General features: G+C 37.8%; 1 protein-coding gene across 1 annotated transcript; it reads right to left on the reverse strand.

Annotated features, from left to right (window-relative positions):
* Window positions 1–6,011: 6,011 nt before the first annotated feature.
* On the reverse strand, window positions 6,012–8,373 carry LOC104448953 (probable inorganic phosphate transporter 1-8). The gene is made up of 4 exons (XM_010062913.2): window positions 8,298–8,373; window positions 7,804–8,107; window positions 7,391–7,696; window positions 6,012–6,849 (listed from the first exon to the last, which is right to left on the reverse strand). Exons 1-4 carry the CDS (start codon window positions 8,371–8,373, stop codon window positions 6,012–6,014), a joined length of 1,524 nt encoding a protein of 507 aa, XP_010061215.2.
* Window positions 8,374–17,835: the final 9,462 nt, after the last annotated feature.

Here is a 17,835-nt window from a genome sequence, read left to right on the forward strand (position 1 = left end):
TATCTTTTACATGCATTTTGATTTGTTTGACAATGTCTATATGGACAGAGGTCTAGGGTGGAGGATCCTTACGTGACCTTTGGTGTAAAGGTTTACAAATGATATTTATATTGGGAAAGAAATCTAAAATATAATTGAGACTACCCAAAAACCTTTGTAATTGAGTTTTGTCTTTAATCTCATCAGGGAATTTATCGGTAAAAGAGATTGATCTTTCAATGGGGGTTATAGTATTTAAATGAATGTAATGACCTAAGAATCTAATCTTGGTTTTGAAGAGTGCAATTTTAGTGGGAGAAACTACAAGACCATTTTGTATTATTATTTTTATGAAAGTAGATAAATGTTTGAAATGTTGTTCTATATTGGAAGAAAATACTAGAACATCATCTATATAAACTATGATGTATTTTGAATAAGGATTGAAAATTTCATTCATAATTCTTTGGAATTCTGAAGGAGCATTTTTGAGGCCGAATGGCATAACATTCCATTCATATTGACCAAAAGGGATTTGTAAAGGCTGTCTTGTATTTATCCTTATCACTGACCTGTATTTGCCAAAATCCTGACTTCATGTCAAATTTTGAAAATATTTTTGATCTACAGAGTCTGTTTAACAAATCTTTTTTATTGGGTATAGGGTATCTTATCCACCTAAGGACTGTATTAAGAGGTTTATAATTAATGACTAATCTGGGAACTCCTCTTTCAAGTTCAGCATTTTTATTGACATAAAAAGCAGAACAACTCCAAGGTGATTGGTTTTTTCTTATGAGTTTTTTTATCTAAAAGATCTTGTATTTCTGCTTGATAGAATTTCAAAACTTCTTGATTCATTTGTGTTGGGCGAGCTCTGGTAGGTATTTTGTTTTCAGAAAAGTCATGTTCATAAGGTAAATCAACGATATGCTTTTTTCTTTCCCAAAAGGCATTGGGTAGAGTAGAACATATAGTTTTTTCTATGTGTTTTTGTAGGGAAGCTATTTTCTCTATGATGTTTGGTTTTATAAGATTTTCTTCTATTCTTTTGAATTCTAAATCTTCTTTTAAGAATTCGAGTTGATTTTCTTTGTCTTTTATAAGGTAATTTATTTCTGAAATAGAATGTTCTTGTAAAATATTTAGGCTTCTCTTTTGTGGTTTTGTTATGAAGTTGAAGGTGATTTTTCTGTTTAGAGCATGGGTTTCAATACCTTCGTTAGTAACTGTAAAATGTTGTATTAGTTGTATGAAAGGAGTTCCAAGAATTACTTGTTGCCTCATATTTTTAACTAAAAAGAAAGAGGTTTTATAAGACATTTGGTCTTTTATTATTAGAGCTTCGGGTAACTTGTATTGTATATTTAGTTTGTCTCCCGAGGCTGATTTTAAGGATTCAGATGTTTTATCAAAGTATCTTGTTGAAACAAGGCCTTCCTTGATACAATTGAGATCAGCCCCTGTATCAAAGAGTGCCGTTATTTCAATAATATACTCATTATTGATTTTTATTTTAATATTTATTATCCATTTCCTAGATGTGATTTCTGTTAACAACATAAGAAAGGCTGGATCAGAAGTATCTGGGGTATTAGTGATTTCATTTTGGCCATCAATTTTTGTTTTTCCTTTTATGACAAGAGATTTTATATCAGAAATTTCTTATTTCATTTTTGATTGGGTTTCTTTTAAGGCTTGTATTTCTAATTTTTGTTGTTTTATTTCGTTTTGGAGATCATTAATATTTATGGGTCTAGATTGTGGTTTTTTGTTTCTATTTAGGATGTCTCTAAGATTGTAGGAAGTATTAGGCTTGGAAGTTATATTCATAGAAGAGTGTAGTCTATCTAAGTATTCTTTTTTGGCTTCAGGGTCAAGTATTTTGTCAGTAGTGCTGAGAATGAATTCTTCTTCTTTTGTTAAGACGTTTACTTCAGGACTGGGTTTTCCTGGTGAAGTGTCTTCATATTCGGAATCTGAAAAGGATTCTATCTCATTAATCTGAAGACCTTCTTCCTCAAGAAGTTCGTCAGAAGAAGTATCATCATTTTCTATGAAGATGTTATATATCTCACAATACATTTCGTGAAACCATTCTCAAGTTTTAAAATGCAGTAATTACCTAATCTAGACTTTTATGCAACAAGCACGCTTTAATAACTCACGTGATACTCAAATCTTTGTCCCTTTTAAGATGTGAGTTTACAAATTCATGGAAGAGATTGCACCACTCACCTTGAAATACCTATGATCAAGCAACAAAAATTACTTGACTTGTCGAACTCGCAGTTCTATCAAATAAGTGAGAACAACGTTAACATCAAGTAAAACACTACCTCAACCACCACTTGACTAAACTAAGCTTAAACACTAACAAATCACTTGCCGACAAATTGCTTGCTCAAAGTGCTTACTCAAAGCCATTTGCAATGTGGAAGTTAAGTATAAATTTGATCACACCATAACTCTCTCCACTGAACCTTGTTTCAAACAAACTTATAGTCTGTAGAAAGCCATTTCAATGCACTACAAGAATCTCAACTTAGCTCACCAAAAATTAAGCCGAAAACCGATTAAATATGGCTCCAAAGTCGTCAGACGTGCATTGTTCATCAAGTGTGGGAAAATTCAAAATTTTTGTTTCCAGCAAACTATAAGCTCAAATTAAATTTGATAGAATCCTATAGCTCCACAACACCACAAACAATCATTTTGACAAAATCCCATACCTCAACAACTCAAAAATCAAACTTTGCAGCTTGAATCTCACATAATTTTAAATTTAAGCCATACCCTTGAAAACTAATTCGATTGGAAGACCAAGGGGCGCAATTACTTACCAGGCATTGCATTATGGAGTTGAATTGATTTAGCAAGGCGTTCGTGGCGAGCACACAGGAAACCCCCTCCCTCTTTTCCCTTTCTTTCCTTTCTATCTTTCCTCCTCTTTTTTCTCTCTCTCGTGTGCATTTTTCCCTCTCCATGTTGCTACCACCTTTTTCTCTTCGAAAGTTGAACACCTACCCTTTTCTTTTTCTTTTTCTTTTTTGTGGGCCCCATCAATATATATTTTTTCTTTTTTATCGTTCATATTCTACTCCTATTCTAATTCTTACTCTTAGACTTTTGTCATGCCTCCTTGCACGACGTGAAAGTCCAAACCCACACTTGAAACTAAATCGTCCACATCCCAATCCCCTTGAGAAGGTGGGCATTCGAACCCCCACCTCCCATTTTCTTGTTAGAAAGATGGCCACTAGGTCCTATCAATATTTGACTTGGTGAAAAGAATGCAATGTTACGATGATATAGTGGTGGACAGCACATTGGCTGATTCAATATACAAGCTTCTCTACAAACACTAAACCTAGCAAATTCAGCAAATTTGCTTTGGTTTCCAAACTCTCTAGCCTAATGGTTCCTTTAACACTTAATTGTTGAGTTATATATCCAAAAGGATTCAGCGAATGTTTGCAGTGACATGAACGTCTTTATTACACCGTTGAATCTCGTTCTACACATATTACTCATTGTATTTGCACGACAATGTTGATCTAGGTTACTCCATTAGGCCAGAAGAGGCATTATGCTAGGTATTGCTTTGAGTTGTCACATGAATAGGTCACCTTATGATGTTTATGATCGTGGTTCACTGCAAAAAGTTTCATGATGGTTGCTCTCTCCCTCGCTAAAACGGAAACCCTAGGTGAATTATATTCCTTGCACTCTGCCATACGTTAGCTCGCAAGTCATCAGTAGATACCATCATGAGAAAGCCAACTAAAAAAACAAATCATAAAACTCAAATGAGAAAAGTAATACATAATATATAGGCTTCGATCCAACATGTGGCAAGGGCTGACTTACATTGACATATGCAATTGTCCCTTAGGATAGGGATTTAATTATGAACTCAAGATACATCTTATGCTAAAAAAGTCTAAAATGCAGGTTAAATAATGACTAACGCAATACTTCCTTGTACTCAGACTAACATGTCTCTGAATGCGATTATTTGAAACGAAATCTAAGTACACCATAAGTAGTTGCTGGCATTTTCAATCGCAGCAACAGTAGAGCATAAACCAAATAGAAAACTTTATAACGTTGTCGAAGCAAGAACTCATTGACTGTGACAAACCATACAAAACAGGTATCGTGGCAGTCTCATGGACTATGCACCCTCGCTCATTGTTTGGTGGAATCCCCAAGGAAGAGGACTACCATTACATCCTAGACGAAGGTACCTGTGAGGTTACCAAGATATGTACTTCCAAAAAGCAAAAGTTTGAAAAGATGTATAAAGCAACAGTTGGGAATAATCAAAGAGAATAATTAATCTCTCCATCCATTGGATCGCATAGAGATAGTAACAATCAATGGCCACTGTGACATGCCGAGGAACAACGAAGAGAGCCTCCTAAAGGTGTTTGTTAAGTGGCCTCTCAGCGTAGCCATCGAAGCAATAGACAAAGACTTCCAATTTTATGATGGGATTAATATGTTCCTTACGTTATTTAACTGATTAGACACCCTTCATTTAATCATACTATTCCTCAAATCTAGGTTAATCACCAATTTTTTGTCCTTTTGAGTCCGGTATATTGCAACCACTATATCACATGAAATCGATTGTACTTAATAGATTAAAATATAGATGGTTTCGACTTAAATGACTTATGTTATGTCTCTTAAGTTCATTTCATATATAACAAACTACAAACGTACATAATCATTGCCAAAGCAAGGCACACATGGTTCGTACCACCGATTATGTAAATCGGCATGGACACGTAATTCGACTAGCTGGCCCAGATCGACCCAATTGCCATTTTTTTTTTTTTTTTTTAAATGAAAGAAAAAGATGGGCGTGCCTTAACAAGTGAGTTATCACGAAAGCTTGTTCTATTGGTTGTAGTCTGGGCTGGGCTAGGGTTTTGTCCTTTGAGGCCCAATATTATGGGCTCGACCCTGCCCAACTATGTGAGCCCTATAAATCTCACGGGACCTAGCCCAGTCCGATTAGGCCCGATCAATGGAAAATAATCAATCAAACTCGCTTAAAATTTGGTCTTTTTGTACTTAATAGTCAACTTTGACTTTGCGCTACCTATACATCGCAGGGAGTTTTTGATGGACGCTTTGGGATTGAGTTGGATCATGGGGTGGCAGCCGTTGGATACTGCTCATCCAAGGGCCTGGATAGTGAAGAACTCGAGGGGCCCAAATGTGGGGAACGGGGCCACATCAGGATGAAGAGGAACACGGGAAAAACTGAGGTTCTGTGGGGCATCATTTCACATGGTTTCTTTTCCCATCAAAACCAAGCGAAAGTTAAAACCACAAACAAATTTGTTCAAGTTTTGAATTCCAATTGAGGCCTTATTGAGGAGTGCACCAGGCATTATTTAAACATGTTTAACAGGAAAATAATCATATTTCAAAATATCGATTAAGTATATTATGAGGGCAACGACATTTTTTATTGAGTTGCTCATCAAGTACAAGTGCCTTGAGTTCACATTTTAATAAAATCTCTTTTTATGTATTGAATTTCCATGGTTCAAGATTTAATTCAATGTAATCTCTCAACTTTTGAGAACTTATTTTTGTTGATGAGAAATTAAAACTCTCCCATTCTTCTGTCATTTTATTAAGAAATAATATGCACTAAAAGCCCTAAAACTTTGCGCAAAAGTGCGATTGAATCCTAAAACTGTTTAAAAATGCTATTCAATTCTAAAACTTGACCTAAAACTTGCATGTTGGGTAAGTACGTGGTAGAGAAGAAAAAACTAGAGATGTACAGATACTATGTTGATTTTTAGAGTAAGAGAGTAAATAATACTGAGTGTTTATGGTGTCCTAACTCTAATTAAAGTTGAGTGTATTAATAAGAGTGATCTATTACAATCAGAGTGCATCTAAAGCTAAAATTACAGAATTACTCCATAAACATATCAATTATATATTAGTACGTAATATATACCTAAGAACTAGGGAAATCACTCGCCAAGAAAAACTAATCTTCATTCATTCTCCTCAAGCGATGTTCCCTTAGTCTCCTTCGTGAACATGCTAGTCACCGCCATCCCCACCAGGCAAATCCCACTCAATATGATCAATGCAACTCTGGTCCTCGATGCCTCCTTTTGGTCATCACCCTGAGTGGGCGTGGCCCCTTTTTTATAATCACCCTGTGTGGCCATCACGAGCCCCACGACGCCGATTATCGCCCCGGCCTTTCCCGCGGCCCCAGCGATCCCGTGGCATGTCGTCCTGAACCGTGCGGGGAAAAGCTCAGCCGGCAAGATGAACGTGGTTGTGTTGGGCCCGCAGTAGGCGAAGGTGAATGTCAGGCCGTACAGGAACATGAACAGCGGGTCTGTGTGGTCGTTCCAATATTTGACATATGGCACTCCGAGGGACAAGTAAACGATGGCCATGAAGAAGAATCCGACAGCTTGGATGGGGAGCCGCCCAACGCGGTCAATGAGGAAGACGGCGGCGATGCAGCCAGGGATCATGCAGCAGGATGCCACGATGGCCTGTAAACGCGCAACCTCAAAGGCGGCCTCCAAGGCGGTGACTGCCTTGCTGGGGTCTTCATCGGGCAGGTACTTCTTGTAGATCTTGGATTGTAAGAGGGCGTTGCTGTAGAAGACGATGTCGAGGAGGAACCATGTGGCGGAGCAGGCAAGGAGGTTGCGGCCGTGGCAGAGGAAGAATTGCTTGGAGAAGAGAGGGTAGGATGACTGGCTTGGCTGTAAGAAATGGCCCTCCGGGATTTGGCCAGGGGACATGTCTAGGACTCGTTCCATGTCCTGGGTAGCTTGGAGGACATTTTTCTCCACTAAAGCGGTGTACCTTATAAGACCCAAAAAATGTATTGTAATGATTAACTTTGTCTATCTCGTACAGGTTTAGATACGAGCTGCTCTAAAAGTTCTCTCACCATTAAAATAATGCACATGATTTATGAAACCCATTTGGCGCACTTGTTTTCTAAGGGAATGCCAAATTATTGCTTAATTTTGACATGTCTATGAAAGTTGAGACTAGCAAATATTTTGAAATTGACACGAATCAACATGAGTTTAGATGCATCACCCTTTTTAGCATGTTCAAGGCAAATCTAGAGTTTTGAAGTGACATGAATTATTTGGCACGACCGGCCAAACTCAAATTTCGTCCTTTCGGTTATCCTGTTCGACAGCACCCAGCAATTGATCCTTTAGAGATTCTGGGGACAATGCCTCAAAAGGACAAATACAAATCCCAGCAACCAGAGAAAGTCATGCTTGATCATAGCAGTAAATACCATAGACCAAACAACTTTTTATCAAGAAAATGAAACGATAACTTAATTAAACGACTCAAACAATCAATCAAGCAAACGCATAATTACCTTGCCGTTTCAGGCATCTTCATCCGCCAGTAAAACGTCATCACAGCAGGAATAACACCTAGCATCAATATCAACCTCCAGGCAATATCAGCTTCTTTTGGTGTCGGATCTTTTGGTGACGGATGGTAAATTCGGCCAAATATCTTGCACACTGCCATCGTCACAGCGGAGCTGGCCAGAATCCCAAACACTTGCATTGAGAAGACAGCTGCCATGAATCTGCCACGCATCCTCTTGTTAGCATACTCCGACATGATCGTCGCCGAGAGCGGGTAATCTCCTCCGATCCCTACCCCGAGCAAGAACCTGAAAAGAATTAAAGAGTGATGTTCGCATGTTATGAATACTGAGAAAAATTGAACAGAGACTGATTTTGCAATGTGACACTCGGTGAGTTCTAATGCTACGATCACCTGAAAAACCCTAGACTCGCTAGAATGCAGCCTTTTGTAGTGCCCACGGAGAATCCACACCCGATGGAGCCGGCCATCATGAGCATCAAGGCGAGGCCATACAAGCGCCTCCTCCCTACAAGATCACCGAGCCTGCCGAAGATGAGTTGACCAATCGCAGCGCCAAGGAGAGCAACGGCCAGCATGGCTGATTCGATGACAGGCGGTACTTGGTTGCCATGGGATTCGTAGTATATGTGTCCGAGCAGTCTCGTGATCGGTGTGATGGAGAAGAGATGGTAGGCATCAGTGAATAACCCCATTCCTTTATCAAGAATAAGACACAAAAATTGGGCATGATATTGACGGAAACAGAACGATGCTTTTTCCGAAAGAGAGATAATCAAATATAAGATATGCAGAATCACTAACTAAAATGGATTCATGAAATAAAACAACCCATGTTGCGTGCATCAATCACTGGGATTGTGAAGCAAAACACACAAGTTAATTACCTGCCACGATGACGGCCTGGAAGTGGTAGTACTGTGTCTTGGCGGTGTCGAGTCTATGGAAAAGTCTCAGCGACATGGTCGCTCGTAGCTAATTTTTGCTTCTTCAAGAAACAACCTTCGAATGCAACAATCTAATGCTTTTGCTGTGTAATAGTTAGGGTCGGGTTATAAAGATGATAGCGGAGATAACACAAACTAATGGAAGTCATTGTTCATTGCGTAAGCATGGGAAGCAACAAAGGGGTTTCCTTTGCCGATGACGTTTGGGATGCAGTCGAAGCAAATGACTGAGTTGGCGTTTCTTTGCTTCCCTTTTGGCGAGACCAGAAAGGCAAAAGATGAGATAACCGTGAGGTGAGAATTGCAGATCAAACGGTGGCTTCTCCGCCTCAAAAACTATCAAGGAAACCTGTTGACTTGTTTAACTGGTTTCCTTAGAAAAATTAAAATCGGAAAATCTCACTTGGCGAGATTTCCTCAAATCCCCCCAAGTAAGATTCCTTAAATATGAATAAATAAAAAGCAACATAACAAAACATATAATTGTAAAGCAAAATAAATACCAAAACAGAGGTGATCACAAATAGAAAAATATTATCGCTAGCAAAAATAGATTTTTAATTTTTTTAAAAAGATCTAATAAATTTTTAAGATTTAAAAAAATCCAAATGTTTACTTTGCGACTAAAAAATATATCATTCCACGTTCGAATGGCTCTTTATCATTTTTCGTTCAAATTAAGTTGCTTTACAAGGAGTCTTTGGTGATTTAAAATCAAGATTGGTGATGTCAATTATGCATAATAACAGATGAAATAAAGAAAAAAATCAAAATATAAATAATTAATTACTAAGGAAAAAAAATTATCCTATCGATTGGAATCTCATAGATGAAGATGTGAAAGGACCTAAAAGAAATTAGTTCGATTTTAGGATTGCATGAGTCAAGACTAAAGTTTAGAAAACAAATTCAATCAAATTCTATATGTGTTAATTGATTACAAATCCTACAATAATTGGAAATTGATAATAGATATTCACTTTTTCTACTTTTTTGAGTTCTTAATCTTTTCTTTTTATTTTGGAGCAATATCTACCAATTTTTTTCTTTTTGACAAGAGAACAATGTCCACTATTTTGAAGTTGCAAATGAATCCTTCATAAATTACAAATTATTTGAATATTATTCACTTAGATTTGTTTATAATCCCACTATTTCTCTAATCCGGCTGCCCTTTAAACAATGAACCCATTTTTGCCTTTTCAATTTACCGTGTTGCCTATCTAACATTATCTAATAATTGTGGCAAGAAGTTCACCATTTCGATTTGAGCATAACAGTATAGTTATGCTAGCAGCTCTCAAAAGCTCCCTTCGGACTTTGCTGCGACCACGGACTTACCATACGACTTTGTGTTTGAGCATTATTTAATGTGTTAATGGCAGAAGCTATAGGTCAGGTTCACCATCTTCAGCAATCACATAAACGCTGACACTCTTTTTGAATAAGAGTTTTGCTCAGTTTGTTTGAACGTTCATAAAATAAGATTTGAAAATGCTGATACACTGTACCTGGTACCGCGCGTGCTTCAGAGCAGATTGGCTTGTCTTCGTTGAAGCCCAACGAACTCCTGTAGAATTTGGTTTCCAATCTATATGTTAGATATCAAATCTTCTTTTCGACCATCTGTTGGTCTTTACTAAGTCCTCGGATGTAAATGTTGGGTAATATAGTTGATGATTTTTCCTGTAGTTGAGATCCGTTTTAGTTTTGTGAACTGTTTTGAATATGGCCTGAGTTTTTTTAGCTCTTTTTGTATATACTGTTGCACCCCCCTTGCTGGACTATTATTGATTCCTTTACGTTTCAGAAAGGATGTTAAATAGGGATATCTTTTAGTGCTGATCTGTGTGAGGCAGCCTTTACAGTGTGAGGAGTAAATTGTCATGCACTCTTGCTTCTCAAAAAGTATGTAGCATGCTCTATTTTTCGACATGTTTCTCACGTCATGCAAGATACTCCACTTGATTATCTGATCTGATTTGAATAGGTCAGCGTCGCTCTCTTTTCTAACTTGCTCATTTTATGTAACATTAACTTGTTCCTAATGAGTACCGATGATTTATTATAACTTTACTGGGACTCTGAAATTTGTTGAAACTCTTATACATCGTCAACTCATAAATATGGTTTTACTTTCATCCTAACCCTTTTACGCGTAAATGAGTTTCCGGAATGACGTGATCCTTTTACGCGTAAATAAGTTTTTGGAATGAAGTGATTTACCCTTTATGTGTTTGTCATTGCAGTAGCCCCTGCGTTAATGCTCATTGTATTGGTTCTTGTCCACATTGCTGTATCTTATAAAAAAAATCGCATCTATGGACTACACGGCACTGCTGAAGATTCTCATTCGCTGTTGTCAAATACTTCTTACGCAATCACACCTAAATGGTTGGTCATTACGTAATGCCACCTTTATTTTATGCAACAACTCCCGAAAAAGATGCCCAAGTAAATATGCAGACTCTTTTCCCGACCGGATATGCTCACTGGATATGCTCACTAATTATGCTCATACAAAGATTCGGATTGTGACTGTTGGTGATGGGTTAGGAATAATTTATACGAGGGCAAGGCGAGGGACGAGTTTACAACAGAAACAAAAAAAGAGAGGCAAATTAAAATATTAAATGATTGTCAATCAAAATCAAAGTTAATGTAGAATAATTGGCAAATGCTTATATAAAAACTTTCAAACATCATAAGAGCAGGCGGTCCTATCAATCAAAGAGGATTGCGGGATCTTCGAATTTACAAGCAGATTACGATATTTAATTTCAAATTCACGCGTTTTCCTTAATTTTCAAGATTAGAGAAAGAAAGGAGCCGTCACTCACATCAAGAGCCAAGGTTCATCTGGTAAGTGCTTTCTTGTGATTGATGAATGCAATTGCTCCTCGAGATTGGGTTTGAATTATGAACTCACGATACGTCTCGTGCTCAAAAACTCCGAAATGCAGCATAATTGATGACTAGCACGACATGCCTTTATTGCAGAAAGTGAGTGATTAAACAATAAAATAGACAGAATAAAAAAATAAATTAGATACTAAATTTATGCAATTTGGTCGTAGTGACCTATATCTACAAGATAAGTAAAAATAAATTTCACTATAGATCAAGCGATACAACAGAAATTATATATTCAAATTACTCAAACACTCAATGTTTCCCAAGCTCTAATTACAACTAATAATGCACGCAACGTTTTGCCTCGAAATTCCTCACAAAATAATATTTTAATCTCGCGAATGAATTACATACAAATCTTGAACTCACAAATTTAATTGACTTGAACACTAATTCTTCTTAGATATAATTCATGAACAAAATCCATGAAATAAACCCCATCAAGCACTCGCTTGAAAACGACGCTTCAATATTTCTTCGTGATCAACTACGTAACCTCACGGCCACGCGCAATAATTTCAAACTACACACACACACACACACACACACACACACACACACACACACACACACATATATATATATATGCTGCCTTAAGAACCTAGACCCACTCCTGCAAGGAGTAATTCCGTGTTTCTCCGACATTGACCAAGCCAAACAAGCCCTCGCCGACTAGGATTAACAAGTAAAGTCCAGCCATGCTTTTTTTTCTTTTATTTTTCTCTATCTCCAATTAACTTTCCTTTGCATGACTTCAATTCCGTCTCTGACACAAGCTGACCAAGTCAAAGTTAAATTTCAAAGTCCGCGTTGGACTTTTCAACCTCAGGAGCCGAACCCAAAAGATGTTAAGGAAACCAATGTCCAAACTTGGCCTTGGATTCTGTTTTTCGGTATTAAACTTTCTCCACAATTCAAATGGGATCGAGTTTGTTCAATGGCTCAAACTCGAGACATATTTTAATAATCTCCATATTTGCTCAACGTTTGAGTCAAGTCACAATTACTTCATAAAAAAATTCCGAACTTTGCTACTACTCTCCCATTGTCCTTAATGGACTCAACCACTATAGATATTTTCCAAGTTCAAGCTTCACCTGAAGCTCACCATAACTGATGATCTTATCAGAACACCAACTCTGCATGAACCTTTACCGACATAATCTCCTCACAGATAAAATAAAATCATTATTGAATCCATATCTATCAAGAGATCGAACACATACCTTGTCAATTTCAGCAATTTCAGCAGTTATAGCAATTGTTGGCTTTTTAGTCTCCACATCACTATAACTACCATCTATGTCGATTAGATCACTAGTACTCGTTACCTCAAGAGTTTCTAGTTGCAACTCCATCTCAAGTTGAACACCATTCAAATCCATACAAACATTGCTAAAATCACTCCTGGCCAGATGTACTAGAGACTCGTCAAACGTAACTTCTTTGCCAACAAAATTTAATTCCAAGCACCACAACTTATAACCCCACCCACCTTGTGCATAGTCTAGGAACATGCACTTTCTTACCCTTCCATCGTGCTTACCATCGCTCGCTCAAATATTACATGATCAACTAAATATTCTAAGAATAGAATAATCGGTAATATTATCTAACCACATTTCTTCGAGAGTCCGACATCCAATTGCAGTCATGGGGATCGATTCATTAGGTAGTTTGTCGTACTAAGTGTATTTGCCAACAATTTTCTAGGCATATCAGCACTAGAAAGCATTCTATGGGCCATCTTTAATAATGTTTTGTTCATCAATTCCACAACATATTAAGGTTAATTGACATTCGTGCAGAGTCTCACTATGCCTTCGACATGCAACATACGAATATCCTAATGTCCATTAGATATATTATTCTAACATGACAAGCAAATGACCTATTCTAATGATGGACAAAAATTTTCATGGAACTATTTTATTATGATGACTTACAAAGCATGTATATTTTGAATTGATACACAATTTTTAATTAAATGACATAACATTCAATTTCTAATGACGAGCAAAATTAATATGCAACTATATTAGCATGACACACAATTTCATAAACTTAACATATAATTACTAGACGTTACTAAAGGATATGCGGGCAACAACATGGCAAGGATGATGCAATTTAAACTATACAACACACACATGATTTTTTTTTGTATTTTTATTTATAAAATTCGAAATTAATTAAATTCCAAAAATAAAGTATCAAGATTAGGATAAAATCTAATTTGAACTAGGAAATAAGTCGTTCTAAATCCCAATCCAAAATAGCAGATTACCCAATCTTTCTAAAATAAAGATCCATCCTAGGAAAGTAATTGAAATTTATCCTTAAACATGCAATGTCATCTATGATTTTTCTTCATAAAAACAAAATTAATTCAAACCAGGAAAAAATTAGAAAGAAATTCACATCCACATCAAACATGGCACTGAATCACACAAAATATTATCCATATCCATCTAATTTTGAAAATAAATTGATGAGTCATTGTTGACACCTAAATTTTAACGACCCGTTTAGTCATTTATTGCATAAAAATTAGGATTAATTTTTAACCCCTAAGAAAAATGTTATAATTCAATTTTAGGTACATTTATTTTTAATTTACATGTTTTCATTTTATTTTTTAGGATTGGTAGTGGATGGGTTTGAATTAATAATTCTGAGCTCTAGCTTGATAGGCCGGATTAGGCCCACGAAAAAAGTAAATTAGCCCAAGCCTGTTGTTTTTTTTAATTGATTATTTCGTGAGAAATTGAGATTTGATGAAATATTACAGTGGTTTTGGAATTGGGTTGCAATTTTATCTTTAGTTTTTATATGATAAAATCGTTTGGAATATTAAGGAGATAACGGAAATAAAATGATTTTTGGTAATCGAGAGGTTATAGATTATCTTCGTGTATATTCAAAAAACGAGATCAAATATTTTACGAAAATCACCTACTTTTACCTGTAAAAGCAACATGTACGGAGAAGGATGGAAAAAAAAGAGAAAAACGCAAAAGCCTGCAGCAGAGAAGACAAGTGAGAGAAAAGAGAGTGAAAGCGACGTGAGAAAGAGAGAGAAGAAAGAAAAGGAGAAGAAAGGTACTGCATCGTCATCTCCTTCGCGAAGGCCTTCTGGCCGAGCCAGCCTGAGCCGCGCCATCACGACACCAACCGCCTCCGCGACTCGCGCCACCGCCACCGCCACCGTTCCGCCGATCCTATTCTCAGTCCGCGCGCACCGCGCTTGAGCGCTGCCAGCTGTCGCGTTCCCGCTCTGCCCCCTGTGACGATTTGCGGCCTCCGATCCGTTGCTGTCGCTGCCGGCTCCGATTCTGCTTCACCCACCTGCATTGACCGCCAGCCTCCGTCTGCGCCGCCATCTCGCCGCCATCTCGCCATACCGACGTTTGCGCATCACCCGAGCCGAATATGTGGTCTGCCGCCCGCGACGCCCAAACCCGGAGTTCCTCTGCCGTTCCTGCAGCTAGCCCAACGCCCGAGCTCTTCTGCTGCCCAAACCTTCCGCCCAGACACAACAACGCAGCCCCGTCTTCGCCGGTGATCTGTTTTAGCTAGCCCAACGCCTAGCTCCGCTCCAGCTAGATCCGACCACCGCGACCTCCGACCAGTAACCCGACTCGGCAGATCCAGCGATACGACGACCTTGGTGTTGCCTCTGTTGCGCCCACGAAGCTGCCGTTGCTACTGAGCCGCTGCACCAGTCCGACAGAGCCATCGCCGCTGCTCATCTCCGCCCGCCTGCTGCTTCCCCTTTGTCGGTGCTCGAACTCTGGTGGCTTCGCTCGTGCCGCCCCTGTCCCGCCTAACCCGCGACCAGTTGTGCCTACTGCCACCCTTCGCCAAAGTTTCCTCCTGCCGGACCTCTAATCCACTGCTTCAGTGACCAGCCTTGCACAGGCAAGCTTTGCGTGAAAAAAAAAAAAGAAAAAGGAAAATTAGGTAGTTTATTTATTCATTTATCTCTTTCTTGAGTTTTTATTATTTTTCCTTTATAGCTTTTTTTTTAGTAGAATTGTTCCTTAAATATATGATTGATATTCCGACATAAAAAGTCCTCAAACTAGAGATTGATAGTCCGATTTTCGCACCGAAATCCAACTCGCAATCCTTTACAAAAATCGACAATCCAATCTCACACTCGAGATTCGATTCGCGATTTAATTTTAAAATTGGTCAACCCAATCTCATGCGCGAGATATGGTTCGCCAATTTTTGGATATCAACATTGTCTTGCTTGATTTGATGTCGTGGTGTTTTGATCAATTTTATTTTCATAAAAGAAAAAAATCTAAAAAAATTCGAATCAAGGTTAAGTTTGTTTTAGAATGTTCCTAGTCTTAGGTTATCTTGCATGTTTAGAATTGCAATCTTATTTCAAATTTTTAAATAAGAAAATCCAAAAAATGCATTCATTTGGGATGTTAGTTTTCTTTAATTTAAATGGCACGTTCAATTATTTGGCAATTTTAAATTTCAAATTTTATAAAAATAAAACACAAAAAAAATCATCATACATATATCATGTTGAATTAGGGCATTCTTTACACGTCATTACATATTGGGATTGCATGTTTATCAATTATAGGTAGATAATCTTTCCTAGATAAATTGCATGTTTTTGTTAGGAAAATAAAAATGCCCATGTCATATAGAATTAGGTTCATGAAATGAACGTCATTTATTGACTATTGTTAGGTTCATTTAATTAGAAATTGCCCGTCATTAGATTTAGGTCATTTAAAATGTCGCGTGACATATAACTCGCATATTAAATTGTATGTTGCATGTCAGTTTAGTTAAAATAATTTTGTACATTATCACATTGCATCACACGTCATTAGAATTAAGTCATTTTGGTTAATTTAGATTGCATATTTAATTATTGCATGTTCATTAAGAAATCACAAAAAAATTTATTCATTCATATAGTTTAGGACATGTTGCCATGCCATATCATTTCATATTAGATTAAAAGCATTGCATTGCATATGGATTATAGTCTCGTTAAAAAGTGAAAGCGAAAATTGAGTGATTGCTCGTTAATTAGAAATCATATTTAGGATTGTTGATATGAATTATGATCTAACAACGCAGATACTTTCGTTGCTTTGAGCTAAATTCTGCATTATTTAATTGCTTTCTTGGGTGTTAAATTGGTGGTTTGCGCATCCGCATGATAATCTCACATGTTATGGATATAGATTTAAAATAAATTTAAGCTGCTTGCAAAAGCATTTTTGAAAATAAAAGAAAATGGTACCGAAAGGACATTAAAGAAATCTAGTGTAACCAAGTCCCTGTACCCAAAATCTCTAATTCGTAGGAGTAAAATAAAACTCTCGTTACTTTACTTGGGTTTCTAATCAACCCACCAAAAAATAGATTAGTGCGACTCCTAAATAAAATCCATCTGCATGTTAAAAATCTGAATATAAGTCGCAAATTGGTATGGGCTTGGGAGAGCCGAGTTAGGTCTACACTTAACAATCCATTAGCCAAATCCTAGGTAGTTCACACTCGAAAATTTGGTCACGACAGTCATTTCTTAGGCATGAGATTGGATTGACCAATTTTTTGTACAATTGCGAATAGTATCTCGAACATGAGATAGAATTGACGATTATATGCACGTTGTGAAGTTAGAAAAATTTCCAAATTCACGGGAATTCCAAAAATAAAAAATGGATATGAAAATATCGACTGAATATTCAAACAAGATCACAATTTTACGAATTAGGCAGCAATGCATAGAAAAGTCAAATTAATCAAGATTCTTACCTAATTCACGATATGAAACGGATAACGTTTCCAAATTCGGAGACAATGGATCGCGTAAATCACAGCAGCGGCTGCTCGTGGTGTCTTCACGCAAGTGCGATCAGAATTTCCACGATATTCGCCTGGATCGTGTTCTCCCTCAAAGAATTACCAAGTACTTTGAAAAATTGCTAAGCGTGAGGAGGAATAGTCAGAACACATGCACGAGGACAATTAAAGAGCACCAATAGAATCCTCTCATTGTCATGGCTAAAATTGGGACAGCGCTTGGTTTGGAGATATCACAATTGCATGTGATTGCCGCCGCTGGACACACAATCGAGACATGCAATATTTGACCAGAGACAAGGACGCAGCAATGGAAGCGTTGTAATGATCTGGAAACGTCAACAAGGGACGGACTTTGTCTCGGCTGAACTCGCGGTGCAATGGGGCATCGTCGTCGACACTTCTGGCGAGGACAATTCGCCCGAAAAAATCTGGAAACGACCTGCAAAAACAGAAACACGGGCCGTGGGACCGAGAGGAAGCAGCGGCGCCGGGCTCGATCAGGCTAGCGACAGCACATCAGAGGATGACAGGGCGTTGCGGATGGTGAGAGCGTGGCGGCGGCGGCGGCAGCACTGAGTCTCGGCCACGTGTATCTCTCCTCTCAATTCTGGCCGTGTGTACAGTGTGTGTGGCATCTTTTTGCTTGTCCATAGCTTGTCCTTTTATAGGTAGGGAGACGCCAGGCTTCTCAAGAAAAGAAAATAAGTCTCTC

This window comes from Eucalyptus grandis, chromosome 6 (assembly GCF_016545825.1).
Source record: "Eucalyptus grandis isolate ANBG69807.140 chromosome 6, ASM1654582v1, whole genome shotgun sequence".
In the NCBI taxonomy this organism is placed as follows: domain Eukaryota; kingdom Viridiplantae; phylum Streptophyta; class Magnoliopsida; order Myrtales; family Myrtaceae; genus Eucalyptus; species Eucalyptus grandis.

Coding starts and splice junctions, on each gene's coding strand:
- LOC104448953 (XM_010062913.2), bottom strand. CDS start 8,373: ATGTCGCTGAGACTTTTCCATAGACTCGACACCGCCAAGACACAGTAC. Junction 8,108..8,297: donor CCAGGCCGTCATCGTGGCAG/GTAATTAACTTG, acceptor TTCTTGATAAAG/GAATGGGGTTATTCACTGAT. Junction 7,697..7,803: donor GCGAGTCTAGGGTTTTTCAG/GTGATCGTAGCA, acceptor AATTCTTTTCAG/GTTCTTGCTCGGGGTAGGGA.